We start from the raw sequence: 25,000 nt of genomic DNA, 5'->3' as shown, positions 1-25,000 counted from the left end.
AACACAGGGCTGAGTTGATGTTGGGCACAAAGTATCCAAATATAATATGAACATGGCTAATATTCTTGACTCTTAAACATCAGCCTTTTAGTCGCACACTCAAGAGCACTTAGCTCCAACATTCTGGCGTCCTTAATAATAATAATTATAATAAAAAACATGAATGTATTAGGGTATATTAACTAACAGTGAACCTACTTGAGAGTGTTTCCACTTGCCCATGTCAGGAACCATGTTGATTTCATTCTTAGGAACCACAAAGTTGAAGTTTAGGGTGACATCCTGAGATCTACTGTCAGAGCTGCACCCTGAAAAGTGCATACACAATATATAACTGTGTTATGAATGGTTGGTATAGTTAATTCCTTAAGATAAGAGATGGACGCTCGTATGCATTTGTGTCGCATTTTAAGATTAACTCATTTTACAGCAACCCAGTGAATGAATACGTATTTACTGCAGGTGAAGCAGGACAAAGGTAATTTTTAGCGTTTGTTTACTACCTGATGGTTGATCAGTTTCCGCCATGGCGATCTGTAGTCTTCTTCAGAAGATTGAGTTCACTTTAACCCACAGAGAGACTCACACTGCCCCGAAATGGAGTCACAGAAAACTGCGCCCTCCTAATAAAAATAGAAAGCACAACGCAGCCCTCTAGTGTCGGCAGATGTAATTGCATCAAAAGAGGAAATCTTCGTAGGTTCCAACAACTTATAAGTTAAAGGTTAAATGCATGTTGTACCTTCAGAAATCTGATCTCTGATTAATTATGCGAAATAAATGAAAAAGAAAAAGAAAGGAAAATAAATCTACGAGCATTTCCAGAGCTTATAAATGCCCCATGGTATTTGTAGTTCACTGAGAGACTCTAGAGCAGAGGTTGCCTCCAAACATCTGATGACCATTGACCTAATAACACAGGGAAACGTTTATCTTTTAGTGGAGCCCCTGGTTCAGACCCGGTTCAGACAGACTGCAGAAGTGGGCGTTTCTTTGAATACAGAATGTGGGGCATTTGGAGCAGAACTATGGTGAGCAACTCCGACAGTATATTGCACTTGTTTTTATAAAGCTTTAGCTTTGCTAACATAGTGTATTTGAAGGCTGGGAGGTCACAATATCACCATAGACAGAACAATACATTTGGAATCTGGATTTGAGCTTTCAACGCGTATTTGTCGACAATGTATTCAAGACTTTAGGCTAGCTGTAACTGCTGCTAGCAAAAGCTAATAGGATGTGGGTCAAAGGTAAATGCAGTTTATAGAAGTTGACAAGTTGGATAGATTCCCACACGTTGCTATTACTGTTTGATATATATAAACACGTTTGTTACTAGCGAAACTACGTTTCTATCCAGGTAGAGTCCTCATTTCAATGTTAACATAAAAGAAGCCAACAGTGGCTTTTCATCATTTCCTTTCCATTTTCTTCATACTCAGGTTCATAGTTCCTTGCCTGTATGATTAAGACTTGCATAGCAACAGAAATGACACACAAACAATAGCGTCCTTCAGGGTCCCGAAAATCGCTATATAAAACAATAATAACTGTTATTATTATTATCATTACATATTTATTGAACTGTTATGCTGTCACAGGTGAAGGTGGGGATGCCAAAACCATGTGCCTTGGTGAAACCCTGCCACTTAGTGAAGCCTGTATCTGCCACCCGCATTTCTGGACGGTATCTGACCCATCAGAAGGGCTTGCCCTCTCTGCCTGTGCCCCCTCTGCAGCAGACCTGTGAGCGCTACATTGCAGCGCTTGAACCTATTGTGACTGCAGAGGAGCTGCAGCGCACAAAGGTCCTTGTAGATGGGTTTCAGAAACCTGGAGGAGAGGGAGAGCGACTACAGAGGACTCTGGAAAAAAGAGCTGAAAACACAGAAAACTGGGTAAGTTTATGTGGGAAATGTGCAGTCTAGTACTTTCATGTCTTTTGTTAATGAATACATAGGTTTGTAAAGGACTGCCTATACTTTGTCATAAATGGAACTTATATTTAATACATATTAAGAATAGATGGTTTTGTGGGTTTTGTGAGCTATTGTTTTTTTTTTTTTAAATCTCTCCAGCTATCCGAGTGGTGGGTGCAGGTGGCATATCTTGACTACCGGTTGCCAGTAGTGGTCCATTCTAGTCCTGGCTTGGTATTGCCTAAGATGAACTTCAATGATAAACATGGACAAATACAGTAGGCCTCACACACTCATTCCGCAATAGATTGTATTTCATTGTTGTGTAATGTAAATATTCCATTTCCATAGATTTGCTGCCAAACTTATTGCAGGAGTCTTGGATTTTAAGACAATGATTGACAAGTAAGAAAAATTTAAGTATCCTGCTGACTTGGTTTGCTTTCTGTAGCTTAGCAAAAATTAATATTCACTTTTAAAAATATATATGTCAGTGTCATGTTAGTTAATTGTAAAAACACACAAATTTACTTTACATAACCATAATTATAGACTCTTATCTTATTATCCCTTATCAATGTTGTAGTCTTACACTTTACTATTAATATAGATTACATTTATTGAACACTGACAACATGCTACATGATTATTGAACTGCGCCAATCACACGATTAAAAAATTTGTAGAATATTTGTATGATGTGAGACTTTTTTTTTTTCAAATAGTGAAACGTTGCCTGTGGAATACATGGGAGCTAAGCCTCTGTGCATGAATCAGTACTATCAGGTACTTTCATCATGTCGCATCCCTGGACTGAAGAGAGATTCAGTAGTGAACCATGCCAGGAGCTCTTTGCCACCAAAACACATCACTGTAGTTCACAACTGTCAAGTAAGGACTAATACAGCTTGTTTAAAATGAAATATGCAAACATTTAACAACATTTGTGGATAGTTCTTTGTTCTAGATGTTTATAACAGCGATGGGACTCCGCTGAGTGTTGACCAGCTCTCTGGCCAGTTGGAACACATCTGTAATTCCTCACAGCAAACCAACTCAGACCCTGTTGGCATCCTCACAACTTTAGACAGGGATTCATGGGGCAGGACATACCAAAACTTCATCAAGGGTAGGCCAGTCACAATAACATAAGTTTGATAATATAACATGATAAACAAAAGTATGTATTATGCTACTGGTACATTAACAGTGGGACCTGGACTTTATTGAAGTAAAATGCAGAGTCCCTTGCACATTGCAATATAATGACAAAATAAATTGACAGAATCATAAATAAATATCTGCTGCCATATATACATTCATGAGTTGCAGATGTTCATTATTTGACCTTGTGCACCTCTAATTTTAATGAACTGAATGAAAATTATCCCACTCGTGCAAAGAAAACACACATGGAAAACATGGAAATGGAAATGATGAGCCCAAAACAACGACTAATCTTGGTCTTGGTTATCAGCATTGCATTTTTAAACATCACAATTGTTTGGCTACATAAACTGACCTTTGACCTGATATTTCATATTAGACAAGGACACAGACATAAGTAAAATGTTACTAAAAGTGTCTCTAAAAATCAAAAGTTTGTTTTGTACAGATAAAACCAACCAAGCTTCTGTGTCAGCTATTCAAAGAAGCATCTTTACTGTGTGTTTGGATGGAGCAATGCCAGTGGTTGCAGAGGACATGTATCAAAGCTGTGCTGCTGTCCAAATGCTGCATGGAGGAGGCAGCCAGTGGAACAGTGGCAACCGGTGGTTTGACAAAACTCTGCAGGTGTGTTATAGATACAAAATGACTAAACCATTTTATGGTGTGTAAATAGCTTTAATACTTGAGCATTAATTTTACTTTTACTTAACGTTAGAGTTGGGAAAAAAGGTCTCTGCTGGCAGTATGTAAAAAAATATAATTGTTGTCTATGTAAAACATTGTAGTTTATTATTGGAGAGGACGGAACATGTGGAGCAAACTATGAACATGCCCCAGCTGAGGGTCCTCCAATTGTGGCCTTGATTGACCATGTTGTTGAATATACGTAAGTAGACAAATTATCTTACCCAGTGTTTTTTAAATAATGCTTTTAATAACTTTTTATTTTTGTGTAATGTATTTATTTGTATTGACATTGGAAACAGGAGAAGATCAGAGCTGGGACAAACTCCTATCCTTAAGTCTTCTACAGTGCCACAGAAATTACATTTCAACATCAGCCCAGAAATAAAAAATGACATTGAGGGGGCTAAGCATGCAATGAATCAGTGAGTTGACTGTTTTCTTCTTGTTAAATATTCCAAACACTTGACTGCTTTAAAAAACTGCAATTTCACACAGATTTTTCATGTATATATTTGCTGAACTTGAGAATTTTTCCTCTCGTAGATTGGCACAGGAACTGGAAATGAGAGTTGTTGTATTTGAACATTTTGGAAAGAATGTTCCAAAGATCTATAAAATGAGCCCTGATGCCTTTATACAAGTTGCTCTACAGCTGGCGTTCTACAGGTGAGATATCGCTTTATTTAATGCGTTAATATAGTATATTTTGATAGCCCTGAATACTGATTTAGATCCTGTCTTTCAGAATGTACCAGCATACCTGTGCCACATGAGAGTGCCTCTTTGCGCATGTTCAGGCTTGGTCGCACAGATACCATACGATCAGCCTCAACTGCCTCAGTTGAATTTGTCAAAGCCTTTGACAATGTGTCCAAACAAAACACAGAAAAAGTAGAATTGTTGGAAAATGCTGTAAAAGCACACAGATGGTACACTAACATGGTAGGCACATTTTATTCATCATTTGGTCCGAGTTTCTGTAAGCACTTTACATTCATTTGCTGCACTCTGGAACAGGCCATCAGTGGACAGGCGATTGATAGACACCTGCTTGGGCTAAAGATGCTGGCTCTTCAAGAACATTCCCCTTTGCCCCCGATCTTTACTGACAAGTCTTACAGCAAAGCTTTGCACTACATACTGTCCACCAGTCAGGTACAAACAAAATATATAAAAGTAAATAATAGGACAAAAATATATAAATAAAATATATAAATATATATATATATATATATATATATATATATATATATATATATATATATATATATATATATATATATATACTTTTTATAATTGTTTTTTATTGTATTTATTACAGGTACCATCCAAGACAGACTGTGTCATGTGTTTTGGACCTGTTGTCCCAAATGGATATGGTGTCTGCTACAATCCTATGGAAGATCATATAAATTTTGCAGTGTCGTCTTTTAACACATGTAATGAGACAAATGCAGCATCTTTTGCACAAACTGTGAGGGAGGCCTTGTTGGACATGAGGACTCTTCTTGAGCAAACACCCAAAGCCAAACTCTGAATATGAAGAAGGTTGTTTATTGACTTTGGTATTATAGTTATGCTTGTTGATGTCATTTCATTTTCTCATCACGAGATATAATTGCACATTGGTTTACAAATTTTTACTTCAGATGTAAATATTTTCAAATCACTTTTATCTATGCTGTTAACTAAATATATCTGAATAAACTTTTATGCCTTTTTGACTTATTTTATAGGACTAATACTTTGTCATGTGTGGCTTGACTCTTGACAGCAAATATTATATTTTGCGCTGTTGTGCTATACAGTACTGACTGCTGCTGATATAATTTGCTGTGCAATTCCATATGGTTATACAAAGTAACTGATTGTCATATTAATAACTTCACCCTTTTTCATCTACATGCAAAAAGAAAGCCAATCATCATATAGGACAGCATATTTGTTACACAATAGTGTTATTAACATGACAGGAAGACTGCTAGTGAGCAGTCAAAACTCAGGTATGAAAACAAACTCTTGGTCTGTAAATTATCGGAAGACCAAATGAACTTCTTTGGGCTTCACGGGGACCTTTTCCTTGTAACAAAAAATAAGTCAATCTGTATTAAATCAGTTATGTGGTTTAAAGTTCAGATCGGTTAATTTATTTAGGTAAAGGTTAAGATCTGTCCCCAGAATAGAATGCCATGGGTTCTGATTTTGAGACTATGCTAATATGATGAAGACTATTTAGGAACATATTTTCAGTGTAGGAATAACTGTACTGTAAGATGTTGAAGATTTTGGGAAGTGATTATGGTCACACCCAAGGCAGTGTCTAAACAGTTAATTTTGCGATTGGGTGGAGCTGTGTGTGCCTTGTACCAGTTGCACAATGTCAAGACCATGGACAGCGACTTGTCACACCTGCATCACAGGTCTTTTGCTTTTTACAGTTGTTGACTGTAATGTAAGAATGTAATTTATTTGAACTAAATGGCTTACTTTTTTTTTTTTTTTTTTTTTTAGCAGTTTTTAACCTTTGAGTGATGGATTACAGTCACACTGCATCAGAAGAGTTGTGCCCAGTCTGTGGTGACAAAGTCTCTGGATATCACTATGGGCTGCTCACCTGTGAAAGCTGCAAGGTACATCAGCACGGTTATTTATTAATTAATTAATTTTTTATCTTAATAAAGTATTAATTTTATTTTTAATATATTATACCAACAATTAATTTGGTAGGGATTTTTTAAGAGGACTGTTCAAAACAAAAAGAGGTACATGTGTGGAGAGACCCAGAAGTGTAGGATTGACAAGGCCCAGAGGAAACGCTGTCCCTTCTGCAGATTTCAGAAATGTCTTGAAGTGGGGATGCGACTAGATGGTGAGAGAAAAACTGGAAATTATGTCATAATGATGAATTTCAGGTTTATTATGGTTATTACCAATTTTTTGTGTACATTAATAATTATGCAGTTATTTGTTATTACAATTATTTATTACTCTCTTTTTATCAAATTTATTATTTGCTAGTGTACACAAATTATTCATTGTACTGTGCATTACTCTCAAGTTGTTAAAAATATATGTTTACTTATATGCAACTTTATCCAACAAAATTGCCTCCTTTTCATTGATAATTTAAATTTTTGTTTATAGCTGTCCGTGCAGATCGAATGAGGGGGGGGCGGAATAAGTTTGGACCCATGTACAAACGGGACCGAGTCCTGAAGCAGCAACAGAAGGTTCAAGCAGAGCTTCCTAAGGTTACCCCTCATGTTCAGACAGACTGCACTTACCCTGTCAGGTCTGGAATAATCTGCCCTTCTTCACTAACAGTTACCCCTGGTACTAACCATGTTCACTTTGAGACCACCCATACCAGGGAGCCACTAAAGCCTAGGGTCCCTCTGTTTGTGTTGGAGCTGGTGCGCTGTGATCCTGATGAGACTTTATTACAGAATAAGATTAGACAGAGTTTACAGCAGCACAAACATGGGCTGCCAAGCCTTTTCAGCCTCATGTTCCTCCTGACTGAGCAAACTCTCCTCTCTATGGTGGAGTGGGCCCGTACATCTGTCTACTTCAGGCAACTCAAGGTAATGACAACAATAACATTTAAAAAAGGCAAACATCATGTTATAGTGTTCCTATTTTGTTTTTGTGAGGTAAGGGACCAAATGACGCTACTCCACAACTGCTGGTCTGAGATGCTGCTTCTTGACTTGATCTCCAGACAAGTCCTAAAGGGAAAAGAGGGTCGGCTTCTTCTGATCACTGGGCATGAGGTGTGTATATTCAAACGTATTTTATTTTTTCCTGATTCTAATTTATCGCAAGTTGGTGGGCTTTGAGTATTTATCTTAGAACGTTTTTGGTTGCACCATTAATTGTCAAGTATTGTGTTATAGATTGATTTTTCCATGCTTGGATGCCATGCTGGTCCCATTTTGTCCAGTCTCATTAAATTGGGTCAAGAGCTGATTGGAAAATTTCAGCTCCTTAAAGTGGATCAACAGGAATTTGTCTGCATTAAGTATCTTATTATTTTCAATCCAGGTTTGTGGATTCAGTCTAAGACATAACCTTTACAGTGTGTTGGAGATACTATTTATATTTTTGTTTGTCTTACATGAAAGAAGGGAAACAACTTGAAAACCGTTTATTCATTGAGAGGGTCCAGTGGCAAGTCCGTGGGGCTTTGCTGGAGGCTGCTTCGTCCTCCCAGTGCTCAGCTCGTTTCACTCAGCTGCTTCAGTGTCTGTCCGAGATACACTTAATGAGCTGCCTGGCTGAAGACTATCTATGGAGCAAACATGAGAGCGGAGAGGTGCACTGCAACAGCCTCCTCACTGAAATGCTTCACGCCAAGAGGAGCAACGCATAACTATCAATCCTTATAGGCTACTTAAAGGTGTTCTATGCGGCTTTTCTAATGAGGGGCCCGCTACTTGCTTGTCTCTATGTAGGTGTTATTGAAATTGACCTAGAATGTTCCATAGTAAAAATTGACCTAGAATGTTCCATAGTATGACATTAAACCAAAAAATCTATTTTCATATAGTCAAACATGAGATGTCACTAAGGGCCACTTACAGACAGGTCTTTGGAGAGGATGTTGAGAAGGCATGTTTTTTGAGATATTGTAGCTATAAAATCACCTGTAATAATAAATGCATTTCAGGCAAGGAACTGTCTTCATGAAGATGTACACCTTAATGCATTGTAGTCATTTTACAATTGTTTTACTGTGTCAAGTGTTTTAGTCCTGCAATCAGTTTATTAATTTCACCAAATGTAAAATTATTTTTACAGTGTAACAAACTGTATTCTATTCTCTATTGTCAGTCGTGAACATGTGTGAGTTAATTTGCTTATTGTGACATCTGAATCTTTGGTCCAGGAAAATATTTTGGAAAAACACACAGGGTCAAGTCTCAGCCACCTGCTATAACAAAACAATTAATCAACATAATGCATTAACCTTTTGTTTGGATTGGCCCTACCTGATCCAAACAACTCTTCATTAGAGCCATGATTGACCTGGCCTTGACATAAACTGTTATACAGGGCTCAGGGGTTTATTTTTTGTATTTATTTTTTGAGACAGCAGATTAAAACGCAATAACAACAATAAGGTCTAAGCTTACCAAGAAATTTTATTTTAATAATAATAAAAAATAAATAAATAAATAAAATTTAAAAAAAAAAATCATGAACCCAAAATAAAACTGTCAACTGTCAATAATGCCGATGGTGTTCGCAGCATTTTGGCTTTTTAAACATAAGTTTATTGCGCTAGATCCATGATTGCGCTCTGCTTCTATAATTTTAAGTAACTTCCGCCACTTCCGGGAAACAGACTTTCAAGATGGCGACGCTGGCAGTCAACCGGCCTCCTCATGGAGGTTTCAGTTTCGAAAATTGCAAAAGGTGCGTTCTTTCTCTTTAATAAATTAAAATGCAACAATGTAATATTGTGTTGAAGTGACTTTGGCGTAGTGAGAATGTTAGGACCTTTTATAATAAGCTTTCGGAAGATGCTAGTCTTGAGACATCAATGGCTGCCGTACAATGACTCAGGCAATTCACCATTTACAGTTACTTTTCCAGCTAAAGGCACTTTTCTTTAGATTATACGTTAACAAAAGCAAAAAAGTTTAGTTTTATTAAGTTTTATTTTTCTGTACGAAAGGTTTTCTAAAATAAACAAAAATTAATCTTGTTAATTTGACTCAGCTACGCTGAAGCCACATGTTATTGACTGAATTTAAAACTAAACACTCTGAAACACTGTAAAAAGTATTTTCAGAATTTCTTTTATTCATGCATGGGGAAATTCGTTTTTTATACTATGACTAAATATATGTACTTATTTCTATGTGCATTGTTGATTATATACATATAGCTCGCCGTGTGTATCCATAATGTTGAAAAGACTCATCTGGAATATTTTTGAAATTGTGTTTTGAAGGCTCTTGTCACTACTGTGCTTTTTTAAATTTTATTTTAGAAATGCTCTCATAGAAAGAGAGGCTAACAAAGTTGGGTGCAGTTTGCCATCAGCTCGAAAGACAGGAACTACCATTTGTGGAGTTGTTTTTAAGGTAGGTTACCTGTTCATCAACAAACATCAAGTAGTTTAGTAAAAATTTCATTTAATAAACAATGATGATCATGACCCTCCGTCACAACTGAAGGACTGAAGTAATCTCCATAACTCTCCATAACTCTCCATAACAAGTGGAACAGTTGGTTGCCAGCCAGCAAACCTAACCCTGACAAATGCACTGACAGTGACTCTTAAAGCGTTTTCAGGCCGACAGACAACCGTGCCGGTGCCGGTTCCCACACCTAATCCAGAACCGATTTACGTGTTCACGCCAGAATTCGGAGCATTCGGGAACTGAAAAGTTGGTTCCCAACGGAACCAAGTAAAACTTGTTTTTTCTAAGCGAACAGTGACGACACACAAGACATCAGCACATTCATCCGGGTCACACGCGGTAAAATAATCAAAGAGCAATTGAAACTATCACGTATGAAATTAAAAGTTATAAGTCTACAGAAACTATTATGTATCGTTCATCTTGCATGTATCCGTGTTCGCCTGATAAGATTACTTCTTTGTATTGGGCCTCGCTGCTGCCTTCTCCACAGCAGATCGATGTTGTAGCAGAGTTTGGTGCACATAAATAATAACTTGTACAGAAGTACAGATGCTCACTGGTGTCGATGATGCGATCAATGATCATTATTTTCCTCCCTGAGACATCCGTTTTTGTATGGCCTTGTTTTTATTTGGTGGTAAATCACATAAATGGTACGAGCGCGCGTCTGGAACTGGCACCCGCACCGTTCTGACCGGCCTGAAAGCAGCTTTAGAAGAGATTGTTCTGTTGATCTTTTTATGTGGTTGTTTACAGTGTCTTTTAGTAGATGAAGGGGAAAGAAATTGGGATTAGATTTTCAAATTCAAACACGCAACACATACTCAAATGAAGAAAAAAAACTTACTAAAAAACTTACAAAACTTACTAGACTTTTAATCAAATTTTCCATAAAAAGCTAACTTTTTTTTCAGTTTTGCTACACTGAACTAGTAGGCGGATTGGAGGAAGTTGGTGGGGTTATAAAGTAGGGCCCGACCGATATATCTGCCGGCCAATATAATCCGATATGGGCATCTGGAAACATCGGCGATCGGCCTAAATCTTGCCGATATGGGCCGATATTTCACGTGGGCATGTTATACCTTGTTATAAAGCTTAGACTCTCTACATTATGTTCATTTAATCCAATTTACAGACCGATAAATGTCCTAATATGTGGCTCCACATCAGTATTTGTATACAGACCTATTTGTCTGTTCTGTGTCTATGGGTGTACTGTCCCTGAACACACCCCTGGAGTCGTGTCACTCGCACTTGATTACGCCCGCAGCCATAGATCTATGTGCAACACTGAAATAATATTCTTTTTACGGACAACTGGTTTGAGTCTGGATTAAATGGACATTTATTAGTGCAGACTTGTGATGTGAGGAGGAGCCTGTGTGAGCGATGAGTGTTGAAAATATGTTGACTTTGAAGCTAGTTTTGGTTATTTGTTGATTAGAGATTAACTGCTGTAGCTCCCGCACATAAACGGGCTGTTTTCTATTGGCCTATTGTAAAGTGACTATATTGGCCGTATATATGTTACTGGACCAGCATTGATATGTAAATGAGCTGTGAATAGAGGTGTGAATGATGACGTTTATGCATATAATTAATTACCGCGGTGCACACATTTACGGCTAAAGGCTAATAGTGGTATATTTGGCTGTAGTTCACCATAAAATAAATAAACCAGTACTAATCTTGGGCTCGAGAGAGGGAGAGAGATGGAGATCCAGTCCCGACACTCAGTCCTGGTTCAGTTCTGGTTTAGACCTGGTTCAGTTCTGGTATAGTCCTGCTTGCAACAAAACAACCTAAAGTCACTTGGGAGCCGAAAGAGCCGGCTGCTTTTAGTGAGCCGAGCCAAAAGAGCCGGTTCTCTAAAAAGAACTGGAATACCCATCACTAGTGTCTAGAATGTGATGCAAAAATGCCATTAGGCCAATCTACTGTATGTAAATATGATGTAAAGAGTCAGAATAACAATAAATGTTGCCTAAATAAACCCAATTTAAAATCCAATTCATTTTATCGGTATTATATCGGCCACAACAAAATCCATATCGGTCGGGCCCTATTGTAAAGAATAAGTAATAGACACTGATTTTTGGGAATTCCCAGCAGTACATGTGGAATAGTAGAAACTATATTTTTCTTGTTTCATATTTACACTTGTGTTGTTTTGTCTCTTTCTGCAGGGTGGCGTTGTCCTTGGTGCAGACACAAGAGCCACAGAGGGCATGGTAGTAGCAGACAAGAACTGTTCAAAAATCCACTACATTTCCCCCAATATTTAGTAAGTAACAAATATTGTTTCCCATGCTTCTAATGCTTTTAATTTGCCTCTTACATCATGCATTTTTGATGTTTTAGCTGCTGTGGTGCAGGGACAGCAGCTGACACGGAGATGACCACTCAGCTCATCTCCTCTAACCTCGAGCTCCACTCGCTCTCCACTGGCAGACTGCCTCGAGTAGCCACAGCCAATCGCATGCTCAAGCAGATGCTGTTCAGGTAGCCTACCACTACCAAATCTAATAATAAAAAAATCTATTTGAGCAATTACCACAATTAAACAATTTGAAGGGTTGAATAAAAGACACATTTTTTAAATATCTATCTATACATAAAAATATGTATTTTTATAATTATTGTCTGCTGTGTTCTAGGTATCAGGGCTATATTGGGGCTGCACTGGTTTTGGGTGGGGTTGACTGTAACGGCCCACATCTCTACAGCATTTATCCTCATGGCTCCACCGACAAACTGCCCTATGTCACCATGGGTATCTACCTCTTCGTTCAATTTAAACTTGACAATTGTATGACTGTAGTCTCATGCCTCTAGTGCTTTCATTTTAGGATCTGGGTCTCTTGCTGCTATGGCAGTGTTTGAGGATCGCTATAAGCCAGACATGGAGGTATATTTTCTTTGAATTTTGTTAAGAAAAATTTAAAGAGAAATGATGAAATGGGATGAAATTACAGATGTTAAACATGTTGCATATTTACAGGAGGAGGAAGCCAAGCAACTGGTGCGTGATGCCATTGCTGCTGGAATCTTTAATGATCTGGGCTCTGGCAGCAACATAGATCTTTGTGTGATCAGCAAGAGCAAAGTGGACTACCTGCGACCTCATGATGAGGCCAACAAGAAGGGTGTCAGGTATGGAACAGTGAAGTAATGTTGTTTTCGACAAGTACAGAGGTTTAACTGAAAACTGCTTTACCTAGAGAGTGACTTATTGTCTTGTTGCTCGTTTTGTACTAAAGAGCAAATGAGCTTGAAACCTTGCGGCAGTGAGTAAAGAAATCTATTTTTAGTAGTGTCTTTGTAGTGATGTGATTTGCAGAGATAGCTTAACAGCTTGGTTGCATGTCCTCTGATTTTGTGTGCTGTGAATATTAACCATGCAGTGATTTTTTTTATTTATTTTTTAATTTTCAGAATGTTATTTATTTTGTAAATGTGTTCTCTGTATAGGACTGGAGACTACAAATACAAGAGGGGTACGACTGGTGTGTTGACCAAAGTGGTGGCCCCTTTGGATCTGGAGGTGGTTGAAGAGACCATTCAGACCATGGACACCTCCTAACCAGTTACACAAAAAAAAATATTTTTTTTCCTATTAACTCTTAACATAAATTTTGTGTTGCAATAAAAGTGTCCAATTGTATAAAAAAGCTGCGTCTTCAGATGTTTGTGTTGTGTGTTTATATAAATGGCTGGTTTCATTTTTACATCTCATCCTATTGTACATCTGAATAGATGTTGGTCGTTTAACTGCACTGTATGTGTGTTACAAAGAGAGGCTTTCCTCCACATAAATGTTATTCATATTGCATAGTAAAATACAAGATTGTAACAAAGGCAAGTTGAGGCAAGGTCACAATTCAATAAGTACAGTAAGTGGTTGATAACACTTTGTAAAGAGTACATCTTATCTACAAGACTTAACAGAAGAAACAAAAGTATTTCACAGCATCTTGTTAACAAGGCGTGTTTCACAGTGACCGAGGTCTATACAGGCATAGAGAAATGTAGATTAAATCTATCAAGCATCACATAACACTGCATTTTCATTGCAAAATTATATTTAAGGAACATAACCACCATGATATGCCTAATAAAGTAATCTTTACTTCCTGAACAATAGCTTCGAGTATTTATGTATTACATATGAATTTATGTAATGAATAATTATCTTCACAACACAAATACTTTAAAAGGACCCCTTATGAGTGAGGTATGAACCTCATGTATTGTGAGTATCTCATTCAATAGCTTCTAGTAACACATTAATTATCTTTGGAATGCAATTCTGGTGGAGTTATGCAAAAACAAATATAACACAAACCTGACATCAAACCAACTTTAATCGGGAGAACTGTAAATAGAAGGGCATACTGAACACCCTTGATGAACTTCTTCCAACAGCTCAGTCCTCCACGACAGAGCTGCAATAGCTGTGAAAAGATCACGCTTGTACAGTTTTTGTGGGGTGTTCTTGAGCTCTGAAGGGTTCAGATAAAGGTCTGTTTTCTGTAGAGGGAGACATAGCTTATGTCCAGTGGTTTTGAGGTCCTTAAGCAGTTGTGCCCGAAAGCAGAGATAATGTTCAGGTGCTTGAAGTCCACATGTGCATCTGTTTGGCAAATTGCATCACAAAGACAATGTCCGGTCTCTGGTCTGGGTCTGGATTAATGCACATGCTGACCAGGTCTCTCAGCTGCAAGCAGTATTGAAACAGAATTAATCAGAGAATATAGTGCAACAATCCACAACAACAAAAAAATCAACATAGTCCACTGAAAGCAGTGTTCTATGTCTGCCTTTCAAAAGACATCACACTTCCTCTGTGTTTCACAATCAAATGAGCATGACCATTTAAGCTATAATACAGCTCTTGATACTGACTCACACAACTGGGTCAACTGTCACATTTAAGATCTAATATGCCTCCAGGTTTGTAAACAAACCTTCTCAGAGTAGTGATCAGCTGGGAGAGGAGGATAATCACACTGTTCAATCTTCTGACAGAGGGACAGGAGATTCATCTTATCCCCATAAAAAGGACTCTGCAGAGCAGCCATCTGCACAAGTGGACATGATGTATTTGTCAAATTGCATAAATCACATGGACCTGACAAAAGTTGAGTACTTAAATTGATTCACTAGGTTTCCTATTCTTGATCACTGCGTTTACCTGTGCACAAGTATCCCGGCTATGAGCTTTATCCCAGTTATGACAATATTCTGGATATAGTGTTTACGTGCGTTCAGAGAAACCATGATACTCATGTCCCTGTACACGTGTGCCGTCAGAGTATCCTGGATATTTGGAGCGGTTTCTATGGTATCTATGGCATAAATATGGCAAGGAGCTAAACATGTAGCAACTTTGCTAACTTAACACTTTTTAACAAGTTTATAACTATAAAAAGTAGTCATACATTCAAGTAAGAACATGAGACTGTGGAGCTCTGTCACAACTTCAGTAAAAGTAATTTTTAACAGTTGAAAAATACAACACTGTCACAGATTCAGTTTAGTTCAATAGCAGCACAAACCACCACAGAGATGAGTCTGGAGTTAAAAGGTGGCCAGATTAAACAGTAGACTGCTTTATTTTGTTTATAGTATAAGTATAGTATCAGTATAAAATATTATTACTTAAAATGTCCTGGTAGGAGTTTGAGTCGTTTTGGGAATGTAACTGCTCCTACCAGTTTTGTTACTTGAGTTCACACAAGCTTAGTACAGCCCCAGTTTTGAGAAATCAAAATCTGCATCTACAAGCTACAGAATCCTGGATACTCTCTGAAAAACCCAATAAGAGTATCCTGGTTTCTCATCACTGGGATACTGGCATATTCATGATACTAAAATCAGGATACTGCATCTACATGAACATTCACACAACCAGGATTCTCAAAAAACCTGATCATAACCAGGATGCTTGAGCGCATGTATATGCACTCACTCGTTCACATGATTCAAATGCAATGATTAAAAAAACAAATATAAAACTTGCCTCATAAAGAAGACATCCCAAGGACCAGATGTCTGACTTAAAATTATATCCATTCTCATGGATGCGTTCTGGTGACATATAGTATGGTGTCCCAACTGAGCCAAAAAAGATTTATAATGATCTTTGTTATTTTTAAATGTAACGTTTTTCTATTTAAGATTATGCTGAGTCAGATTTTACCTAAGGAGTGAGCTGCAGTGGTTTTTGAGCTAAAGAAGCGTCCTAATCCAAGATCTCCCAACTTTACTTCTCCAGTGGCTGTAATGAACACATTGGCTGGTTTGATATCTGAAACATAAAATGTAATCTTAAAATGGTCTCAAAAAGAGTGGTATAAATGTTACAGAAGGAAAAGTAACTGCTTACCCCTGTGCATTACTCTTCGTGAATGCATATGCTCCAGAGCACTGCACAGTTGTACAAAATACTTCCATATTGTTCTCTCTGGAATCAGCCGTCGCTTCTTCTTGAAATACTGTAAAGTGCCCAGATCAGTTACAACTACATTTTGAACACCTGTAGCATGACATGTGTAGCATATAGTATTCCAGACCTTAATCATTTGGGACAGATCACCAGCATCAGCCAGCTCCAGAACAATGTTAAGTTCATTGTCTTCGATAAAAGAGTCTAGGTACTTGATTATATTTGGATGATTAAGTTGCTAAATGGAAACAAAACAAATTTAGGTGCATTTAATGGTTAAAAATGTTGACGAATAAAACAAAGTTTACCTTAAGTAAATCTATTTCTTTTATGCAGTCCTGACGAGCTTTGGCATCCATCATCTCGAAGATCTGCAGTGCCACATATAAAAAAATTGTGTATTGGCTGATATCAGGCGACACTCAGTTTTACTTGATAAAATTCACTGCCTCATTGAGTGCAATGTAATGTAATGCAGTGTGTAATAATTAACATTGCAAAACACTGAGTTATGTTTGGGCTACGTGTTTGTGCTACAGTATTTTACAGTGTGCTTAATGATGGTGGTGGGATCAATTTGTTATGTTAGTTAAGTTATTTAGTACCTGAACTTTTTTGAGTGCAACTAGTTGTCCTTCCAGCAGATATGTGGCTTTGTAGACTTCACTGAACTGACCACGACCAATCTTCTTTTCAATACGAAAATTTGCAAGAGTGCAACAATATGTGCAGCTTGGCACATTTTTCTATGTATTAAAAAATGACATTTGAGTAATATGATAAACCAATGTGTACAGGATTATTCATTAGAAGTTCTACCTGATCCTCCTGAATCTTGTATAATGGTTTGTGGTTGTCTAACGTGGCCTCATTCTTCTGCGTTTCCATGGTGGCATCACCTCAAAGAAATTGCCACTATTTCAACAGAAAATAATATGGTAAGAGGTCACGATGTCTCTACAAACAAAACACACATTGTGTAAAGCCCAATAAATGTGGGTAATAAAATATAAATAAAGTTTAGATAGTGGAAAAAATGATTTCTTTGAGTGATGCAAGGTATTCGACGTCAATAAACAGACAGTTAAGAACTGGAAATGAGGGGGGAAAGTGAGACTATGTCTCACATGCAAAAAATACTTGAATGAATGAATTTGGCATGCTGGGTTATTGATGTCAAGAATAAAATCATATAAAATAGATCAAAGGCACAGTCATTTTAAACCTTCCTAAAAGTTGCTCCCAACCCATTTACTCTTCAAGAGCCCTATGCACTGGTACTCCAAGCGGCAAGGCAATGCTGAGTCAGCACTAACTGCGGCACATGTGCAAACTTGCACTCACCTTAACTTACTCAGCTCCACCGCAAGCCATTAACATTTTAGCAATGCCAATTGGGCTTCCTGCCAGGCTTTAGGTTACAGCACAAGAACAATGCAGGCTCTGTATATAAAATTGGCTTGTTCAGATAATGTGCACTGTGCTGCGGCACTGTTTACACTGAATCGCATGATCAGGAAAATGCTATTTGCACCAAATTTGTGGCACAAACATGCCAATTGTGTCTGGAAGCTGAAATGTCAGGGCCAAAATACTGACTTCCATTTTTTGTCTTTTATGAATATAAATCACGCAGTGATGTATTTAAGATAATTATTTATACACCTGTCAGGTCAGGAGCAGTCAGCACCTGTCAGGTGTCAGCAGATGATAGTTAGGAGGACTGAGATAAGGATCCCGGTCCAGGCATTAAACAAACCAACAGACAATATAAAGTGAGTTTCCATGTGTTTCTTGTAGCTGTGTTTAGAGGAACTTGGCCTGAATGGAATGGAGTTATGCTGATGCAGATGTCATCAATACAATAAGAACTTTGAGCTACACAGATAACCTTTTAAATTAATTTGACATACCTTTATCATATAATAATAATAATATATATAGTAATCATATACTAATAGTATACGAATAGCTATATCACTAAAATTAAACCTCAAGTTGGCAGTTGGTTTGTCTATTAGAAATGCCTGCACAATGTTAAAATCAAATCAACATCAAGTTATCTGTTCTCTGAATCAAAATAAAATTAGACAAAGGACAAGTCATTTAACTGCCTCCACGTGAACCTGGGCAATATGGTGGTAAAAATTGTTTTGTTTCATTCCTGTGGTGATATGCTTTTTCCAATATTTTTGGTATCAATATATTGAAGTATAACTTGAAATTGAAGGCATATTTGTTGTTATAGCATTTATAACTTTGATCTTAAAATACCCGTTTCAAAGTACCAGTAGTCAAATAGGGCTTTGCAGACATGTGTGAAGACATGACTTCCTGCAGTGTGGACACTAGCCAGCTGCCTGGGCCAAACAGAGCTCCCCGTCACAGATGACACGTGACTAATTTTAGCCAGTTATTTGACCTTGCATGCCCAGGCATCCTCATAACCAGCACCGCCTCACCACTGCTCTTGCCCCCATCCTGCCTGATGCATATGTTCATTTAGAGTTTACACTCACAGACACGAGTTGTTTTCAGGCACTGCACTGGAACTACTACCTGGGCCTAATTCCCTTCTCGTGCAAATCTGTAACAGCCCATCTATTCAGATCAGCCTATAATTAAGCAAGGAAACCATTAGGCCTATCTGAAGCTACAACCAGCATAGCATTTTGACCAAAATGTCAGAGAGCGCACAAGCTAATGTAAAACAAACAGGCCTATGGGAGTTTGTTTCACAGTTTTGTTTCACAGATATCAGCAGTGTGTGTAAAAAACTATAGCTCCTAAAGTTGCCCTTCATGTTTACAACCCACCCAAGCAGCACCTATAGCGATAAAGAGTTAAGAAAACCAAGCGATCAGACTGATCGGCTATAACAGTTTAGTTTCCGTTCGTGGCGCAGAAATATCATTTCCATATGTTGCTCACGTTGCTCGAAGTAGAAGGCTAACTTGCAGCTAGCTGTGGATAGCCCTCACGGTAATCAGAAATAGTAAACAACACGTTGTAGGCTACACCTCGAAGAGGTCGATATAGCCTTCCCACACAAGGATTAGTCTACCAACAAGCTGGAAAAACCAAATAGTTGATTATAAAAATGAACTGATTAACAAGATTTGGGTTATTTCCTACAAACCTTGTTACTTACCAGAAAAAGACAAAAGTTAGCCTTGACTGAAACGTTCCAACAAGTTACATTGGTCCTTGTTGTTGTGCAACTTTTAACATCGACAGGCAGCGACCCCCTCCCCACCTCCGGCGGTGTGCGCGCCTGCGGGAGCGGGAGCGTGACTGCTGACTGATGCCTGCTTGCCTGCTTCTGCCGCTACTGCTGCCACGAGGCTGTTGAAGTCTCAAGACTCTACTGAAATGACGAAACGAAAACTTTAACCCAGGGAAATGTAAAAAAAAAAGAAAAAAGTCTGTTAAATTAAGTAGGTCAAACGTCACGCACATACCCCTCTTCGCTCGTGCCAAGCTGGGTTGCTTGGAGGGAGGGACACACGTGCCAAACTTTATACACTATACTATATATACGCAACAGTTTGAAATGATTTTAGTTCGCTTGTTTAGTTTAGTAGGCTATCTGCAGTTCTAACAAACTTTGAGATGACTTATTCTGGCTTTAGATGGTAAAATATAGGCTGTTCCTGTTTTCAGTGTGCCCATCCCAGTCTAACCAAATATAGGCCTACATCTTCTATTTCTAATCTAATATTTTACCATAATTAGGCTGTTCTTGTTAAACAGGGTTGACTGAGCAGCATAAGACCATCTGCAGTCTATAGAAATCCACTATGTTTTCTTATTTTTGAAGCAGCGAAGTTATAATTCACTCACACACTATGAAGTATATAAAAAACATTTTTAAAAGTACTTTCAAGTAAGTAACTAGTTACTCAAATAAAAAATCTGTAATTTTAACGAAAACGACTATTGCAAAAAAGCTATTTTATTTAGGTCTAGTGCTATTTTGTTTTTCCATACTGGGAGAACAATTTGCAAGCTATTAAATATACGTTTACAGTTTAAGTACATTTCTTTCCTACAACTATACAACAAAAACAATACTACAATTTATCAAAAAAAAAAGTTACTTTTGGGTAAGGTGAACTGGGCTTGTGGAGTAAATGGATCCACCCCTGCTCTTATGAAAATAATGTAAAGAAAATTATATTTCAAAATAAATGCATATTCTTGCAGTATGTACAGGTTGTATATTTTTACAGTATGTACAGGTTTTTTTTATTTTTACAGTATGTATCGCATTTTTATTTTCACAGTATGTATCGCATTTTTACAGTATGTATCGCATTAATGACACATAAAAATTGTATTAATTTTGTAAGTCCACTCCATAAAAAAGTAAATTCTCCATACATTAGAAAACATTCTAAAATGTATGGACAGTGCTTTATTTTATTCAGAATTATTATTCTTACCCCAGTACCACTTTACCTTAGCATTTGGTCAAATGGTTATCTCCAATCTTTAGGCCTTCACTGCAGTTTAGTTTTGGTTGATACATCATTTGAATATGGGTGACAAGATCAAAATCTGAACTTCAGTGAAAATACAGCCCCATGTGCTTCTTTTCTTTATGGTTAGACATTCTTTACATGAGAGATTCTTTACATTCATGGTGACATTTTGCCTAAAGTGAGGTCCAGCTTTAAAAACAAGAAATTAATTAAATTGCTTTTATTGATCATTAACCAGTTGCAAGCACAATTATTTAAGAAGATCACAATTCTTTCATAGCAATCAGAAATCAATGAAATAGCCTGCCTTTATGTTTTTTATTCTGAAGAGAGACTAGATTTTTAAATGAGTAGGTTCCTTCAAGATTTTTTATGTTCAGAAGACATTTTTATGTGATAACTTACTTTTATTAGAGAAATATTTTGCTCAAGAATGTGTATTTCTCTTGATTATGTGTTTATTGAAACACAATGTGTGCCAATAATTTTGCATAGACCACTGAATTAAAAGAATATCTGTAAAAAAATACATAAAAAATAAAAATTCAAAATTAAAAAAAAAAAAACTCTTTGGCTTTGGCCATAAAATTCCAGCATGTTGTTTTTTCCTATAGGTCTATGCAATTGCTACTTAAATTCAAGATTATCAGGAAAGTGAAGTGAAAACTCACCCTAATTCTAAATCAGATTTTTCAAGTACCCTGTGTAATGTATCCATGGCTTTAGCACACGATCGATTCATTTTGTTGGTGATGGCTTTTGGGTGTTGTCGTTTTTAAACTATCGCGAAGCATTGCTATGGTTTCTCATGGTTTCTTAAATATACTACAATACCCATAGTTCTGTGGGGCATACAGCGTGATCTACGCGTGTAGACCATAGCCATGGCGATATGCACCGCTATGTGACAGGTTAGCTCCAGAAAAACATCTCCAGACAGTCGCGGCTGTGCACTCACGGCTGCTGCCGGCAATAGCTGGACAAGATATAATGATGGGGTCCCGAATCAAGTAAGAACATTTTACTTAAGATGTTTATAATTCAAGTGTCAGGTCGTCGCTAGCTTTGTTTTCGTGAGTCATTGGTAAAACTGTCCATACCAGGCCCAGACTTGTTGCGACACTAAGACAAAAACATCTGCAAAAACACTGACTTTTGCTATTAATTCTGAAAGCATTATACTGTTAAATGACCTCTCCCGTGTTCTAATATAATGTTCCGTAGTGGTCATGGTTGTGTTATCAGTGTGTCAGATGCTTGTGCGCGGTCAGCTCCTTCTTCCACCGGATGCAGGACAAGACAAAAGTAGCCCACACAGACCACAGGCAGGAATATGACACATAGGCGTGTGCTTCCTCTGTTTCTCTCTGATGGTTTTATGTATTCATATACTAGAGAAAAGACAACCAGGTCATATTCATTAATGAAAGGCAATGGTAAAAGCAAGATCTTTGGATAGTGGGAGCGCGATCCTATCAGTATACACACTGTTAGTAAAACTGTTATTATCGTCCCAGAAATCTCCATCTTGTTCTTATGAATGTTTGGGTGAATTGCACTAAAGCCCCTTCAGTAAAATGTAAACCTATTACAGAGCAGTGATGTGTCTGCCTAGTAGGAGGTTACTATAAGCCAGGGGTGTCAAACTCATTTTGGTCCGGGGGCCATATCCAATCTACTTTGATCCTAAAGGGGCCGGATCAGAAAACTCATGGCATATAAACCCCAAAAATAACAATAAGTTCAAATATTTGTGCAGAGAAACACAAATCTATTACAGAAATCTTTTTTAATTGATGAACTCTTTCTTTTACAAAATATTATAATATCATGAACAACCTGAAACTTTAAGAAAAATGCAATTTCAACACAATATTTTAACATGAACTTGTATGCAAATAGGAATAAGTCAATTTTTCTTGTAAAATCCTGCACTTGGCTCCACTTTTCTCATGTTGGACATTTTTCTGATGAGGGTGTCACGGTCAACAGTCAAAACGATCGTCCTTTAAGAGCGTTTGGAAAGAGACAAGTCTTCATTTGTGCTGTTCTGGTGGGAGGGGCCACGTACAGAGACGCTGGAGACGCTGCTATGATAAACACCGCAGAAAATTACCAATATTTTAATAGAAAATATAATTAAAATATTTTAGTAGAAAATCAGCCGAGGGCCAGATTAAAGGTCTTGGAGGGCCGGATCTGGCCCCCGGGCCTTATGTTTGACACCTGTGCTATAAGCCCAGTGTTTTATTAATTATTAGTTAGCACGTTATACCTTAATTTCACAATTATTTCACACACAGACACAAAGGCCTATATAATAGACCCTTATTATATATGACTCTATTCAATGTTTATTTTATTTCAGAGAAAGCCCAGAGACTACTTTTGAGATTTATTTAGAGGTATCCCATTCTGGAACACCAGGTTCTAGTAAGTTACATCCTCTTTTGTCTGCTCACATTTGTATTATCTTAGAGCTTTTAGTCTATGCGGGTCATATTACAGTTGGCCTACATGTCTCATTTATGTGGTATGTGCAATGTGTGTATAGGTTTTTCTTTTTGCATTTATGTCTTAAATATTAATTAATACTTTCAGCATAAAGCTGTTATTTGATATGCTGTGTTATTTTAACATTAATTGTTTTGTAAAATTTTACAGAACCAGTGGTCCACCGGCAGTTTCCTGAAGATTATAATGAGAAGGTGTGAACATACACATAACCCATTTTATATTTCTTAATTGGGATATCTATGTGTTTATTGCATACAAATGTATTTTTATTTTGCAGGAAACTCTTCATACAGTACCCAAGTTCTGCTTTCCTTTTAACATGGACAGGTAGTGATTCTTTTTTCCCTCAGAATGACATAACCGCTCCGATGCTGACTATATTGACTCAAAGTACATTGTGTTTAAAGTCCTTACCACATGCTTCTATGGCCACTATGGCCACTCAAGAGAAGATTTGTTAGCATTGTTATATAATATGAGTTGCAGAAGCTTTTTTTTCTCTACTCAAATAATTACTTTGTTGTCGTTTGCTTACTTTTATTCATATTGCAGTCTAACAGTCAACCAAGTTGGCCAGAACTTCACCTTTGTGTTGACGGATATTGAGAGCAAACAGAGATTTGGTTTTTGCCGTCTCTCCTCGGGTGCTCACACCTGCTACTGCATTCTCAGGTTGGTGTTTGTGGTGCTTGTGTGCACAAGGCCAAAAGAAAAAAATTAACATCCTTTCATTGCACCTTTATTGACTACAGAAACCATTTTGGGCAGGACACTCTTGAAAAGATTATGGTTAAAATTAAAGGTTAAAATAATGTATTTATTTCAGCTACCTGCCTTGGTTTGAGGTCTTCTACAAGTTACTTAACATTATTGCAGATTATACTATCAAAGGCCAGGTAAGAGATGCATGCTGTTTTGTGTGTTTGATTATCAGTACTTGAAATCTACAGTTTATGCCAAATTGATTTCTAAATATTTCAGGAAAGCCCCCTACAAGAGCTCCTGGTATCGCTACATACTCTCCCTATCCAAGAGGCTGGAGTTCCTGTTCATCTGGGCATGGTGAGAAATATCTCCCAAGCATCTTTACATGTAAAAGTCATTCAGACAGGAATTCCAGGCACCCTCTTGGTCAGAGAATGCCTAATAGACTCATCTCTCTGTATAGACTCAATATGTCCACACACTCCACAAAGCCTTCAAATGCCAGTTTCCCATTGCAATCCATTATCAATAACAGATCTCTCTTTCTATCTAATAGCATTCCTTCTTCACTGTGCCTGACACAAGAGAACTCCCTAGTATACCAGAAAACGTGAGTAATGTCCTTGTAATTGTTACTATTGACCCAATATATGCTGTAATGATGCGGATTTCTTGGAAAATGCAAAAACATTTTTTTTTTTATTTTGCAGAGAAACTTAACTGAGTATTTTGTAGCTGTAGATGTCAATAACATGCTCCATCTTTATGCTAGTATGCTTTATGAACGCAGAATCCTCATATGTTGTAGCAAACTAAGCACTGTAAGTATTTGTTCTATTGCAGTAGTTTTGTAGTACATTTGGTTTAAGGTTTTATAACAGCTCTTATTTATCCAGTTAACTGCTTGTGTTC

At 37.4% G+C, this 25,000-nt stretch overlaps 5 protein-coding genes and 1 long non-coding RNA gene across 11 annotated transcripts; 4 read left to right on the top strand and 2 right to left on the bottom strand.

Moving 5' to 3' along the window:
- Positions 1–192: 192 nt before the first annotated feature.
- On the bottom strand, positions 193–891 carry LOC129411470 (uncharacterized). The gene is made up of 3 exons (XR_008633306.1): positions 743–891; positions 504–623; positions 193–308 (listed from the first exon to the last, which is right to left on the bottom strand). It is a non-coding gene; the product is annotated as an uncharacterized LOC129411470 (long non-coding RNA).
- Positions 865–5,518, top strand: LOC110161890 (carnitine O-acetyltransferase-like). Its single transcript, XM_020926732.2, is given in 14 exon segments — positions 865–1,031; positions 1,602–1,898; positions 2,079–2,197; positions 2,271–2,324; positions 2,645–2,810; positions 2,874–3,048; positions 3,535–3,713; positions 3,875–3,975; positions 4,076–4,198; positions 4,320–4,442; positions 4,522–4,545; positions 4,547–4,718; positions 4,794–4,931; positions 5,098–5,518. Coding segments are annotated over 14 exon segments (1,914 nt in total). The 5' UTR covers positions 865–1,004; the 3' UTR covers positions 5,314–5,518.
- A 620-nt stretch (positions 5,519–6,138) lies between these two features.
- Positions 6,139–8,965, top strand: LOC110161544 (nuclear receptor subfamily 5 group A member 2-like). 2 transcript variants are annotated; one of them, XM_055162320.1, is made up of 7 exons: positions 6,139–6,196; positions 6,288–6,406; positions 6,504–6,645; positions 6,921–7,360; positions 7,430–7,549; positions 7,673–7,820; positions 7,904–8,965. In XM_055162320.1, exons 2-7 carry the CDS (start codon positions 6,308–6,310, stop codon positions 8,146–8,148), a joined length of 1,194 nt encoding a protein of 397 aa, XP_055018295.1. In that variant the 5' UTR covers positions 6,139–6,196; positions 6,288–6,307; the 3' UTR covers positions 8,149–8,965. The 2 variants fall into 2 exon arrangements, with proteins under 2 accessions (XP_055018295.1, XP_020781954.1); XM_020926295.2 differs by having other exon boundaries at positions 7,901–8,965.
- Positions 8,966–9,050: 85 nt separating this feature from the next.
- psmb7 (proteasome 20S subunit beta 7) lies at positions 9,051–13,605 on the top strand. The gene is made up of 8 exons (XM_020926155.2): positions 9,051–9,194; positions 9,775–9,868; positions 12,121–12,218; positions 12,296–12,436; positions 12,592–12,707; positions 12,784–12,842; positions 12,936–13,087; positions 13,406–13,605. Exons 1-8 carry the CDS (start codon positions 9,133–9,135, stop codon positions 13,515–13,517), a joined length of 834 nt encoding a protein of 277 aa, XP_020781814.1. The 5' UTR covers positions 9,051–9,132; the 3' UTR covers positions 13,518–13,605.
- A 192-nt stretch (positions 13,606–13,797) lies between these two features.
- On the bottom strand, positions 13,798–19,991 carry nek6 (NIMA-related kinase 6). 5 transcript variants are annotated; one of them, XM_055162321.1, is made up of 12 exons: positions 19,844–19,989; positions 19,534–19,749; positions 19,314–19,453; positions 17,202–17,297; positions 16,988–17,128; positions 16,691–16,753; positions 16,510–16,620; positions 16,323–16,431; positions 16,137–16,244; positions 15,957–16,051; positions 14,902–15,015; positions 13,798–14,651 (listed from the first exon to the last, which is right to left on the bottom strand). In XM_055162321.1, the coding sequence occupies exons 4-12, from the start codon at positions 17,268–17,270 to the stop codon at positions 14,541–14,543; spliced, it is 921 nt and encodes a 306-aa protein (XP_055018296.1). In that variant the 5' UTR covers positions 17,271–17,297; positions 19,314–19,453; positions 19,534–19,749; positions 19,844–19,989; the 3' UTR covers positions 13,798–14,540. The 5 variants fall into 5 exon arrangements, with proteins under 5 accessions (XP_055018296.1, XP_055018297.1, XP_020781813.1 ...); XM_055162322.1 differs by lacking the exon at positions 19,314–19,453 and having other exon boundaries at positions 17,202–17,339; XM_020926154.2 differs by lacking the exon at positions 19,314–19,453 and having other exon boundaries at positions 19,844–19,988.
- A 1,737-nt stretch (positions 19,992–21,728) lies between these two features.
- LOC129411468 (DENN domain-containing protein 1A-like) lies at positions 21,729–24,994 on the top strand (the record flags this gene model as incomplete). The annotated part of the gene is made up of 10 exons (XM_055162325.1): positions 21,729–21,876; positions 23,235–23,299; positions 23,531–23,574; positions 23,661–23,710; positions 23,936–24,055; positions 24,210–24,279; positions 24,365–24,445; positions 24,645–24,698; positions 24,799–24,909; positions 24,985–24,994. Coding segments are annotated over exons 1-10 (625 nt in total), but the record flags the coding sequence as incomplete, so codon positions are not given.
- Between the last annotated feature and the right edge of the window lie 6 nt (positions 24,995–25,000).

Source organism: Boleophthalmus pectinirostris, unplaced genomic scaffold (genome assembly GCF_026225935.1).
Source record: "Boleophthalmus pectinirostris isolate CB_2022bp ecotype Guang Dong unplaced genomic scaffold, ASM2622593v1 HiC_scaffold_493, whole genome shotgun sequence".
Taxonomy (NCBI): Eukaryota; Metazoa; Chordata; class Actinopteri; order Gobiiformes; family Gobiidae; genus Boleophthalmus; species Boleophthalmus pectinirostris.
Note: the sequence above shows the minus strand (reverse complement) of the source record. Positions and strands in the feature narration are given on the sequence as shown.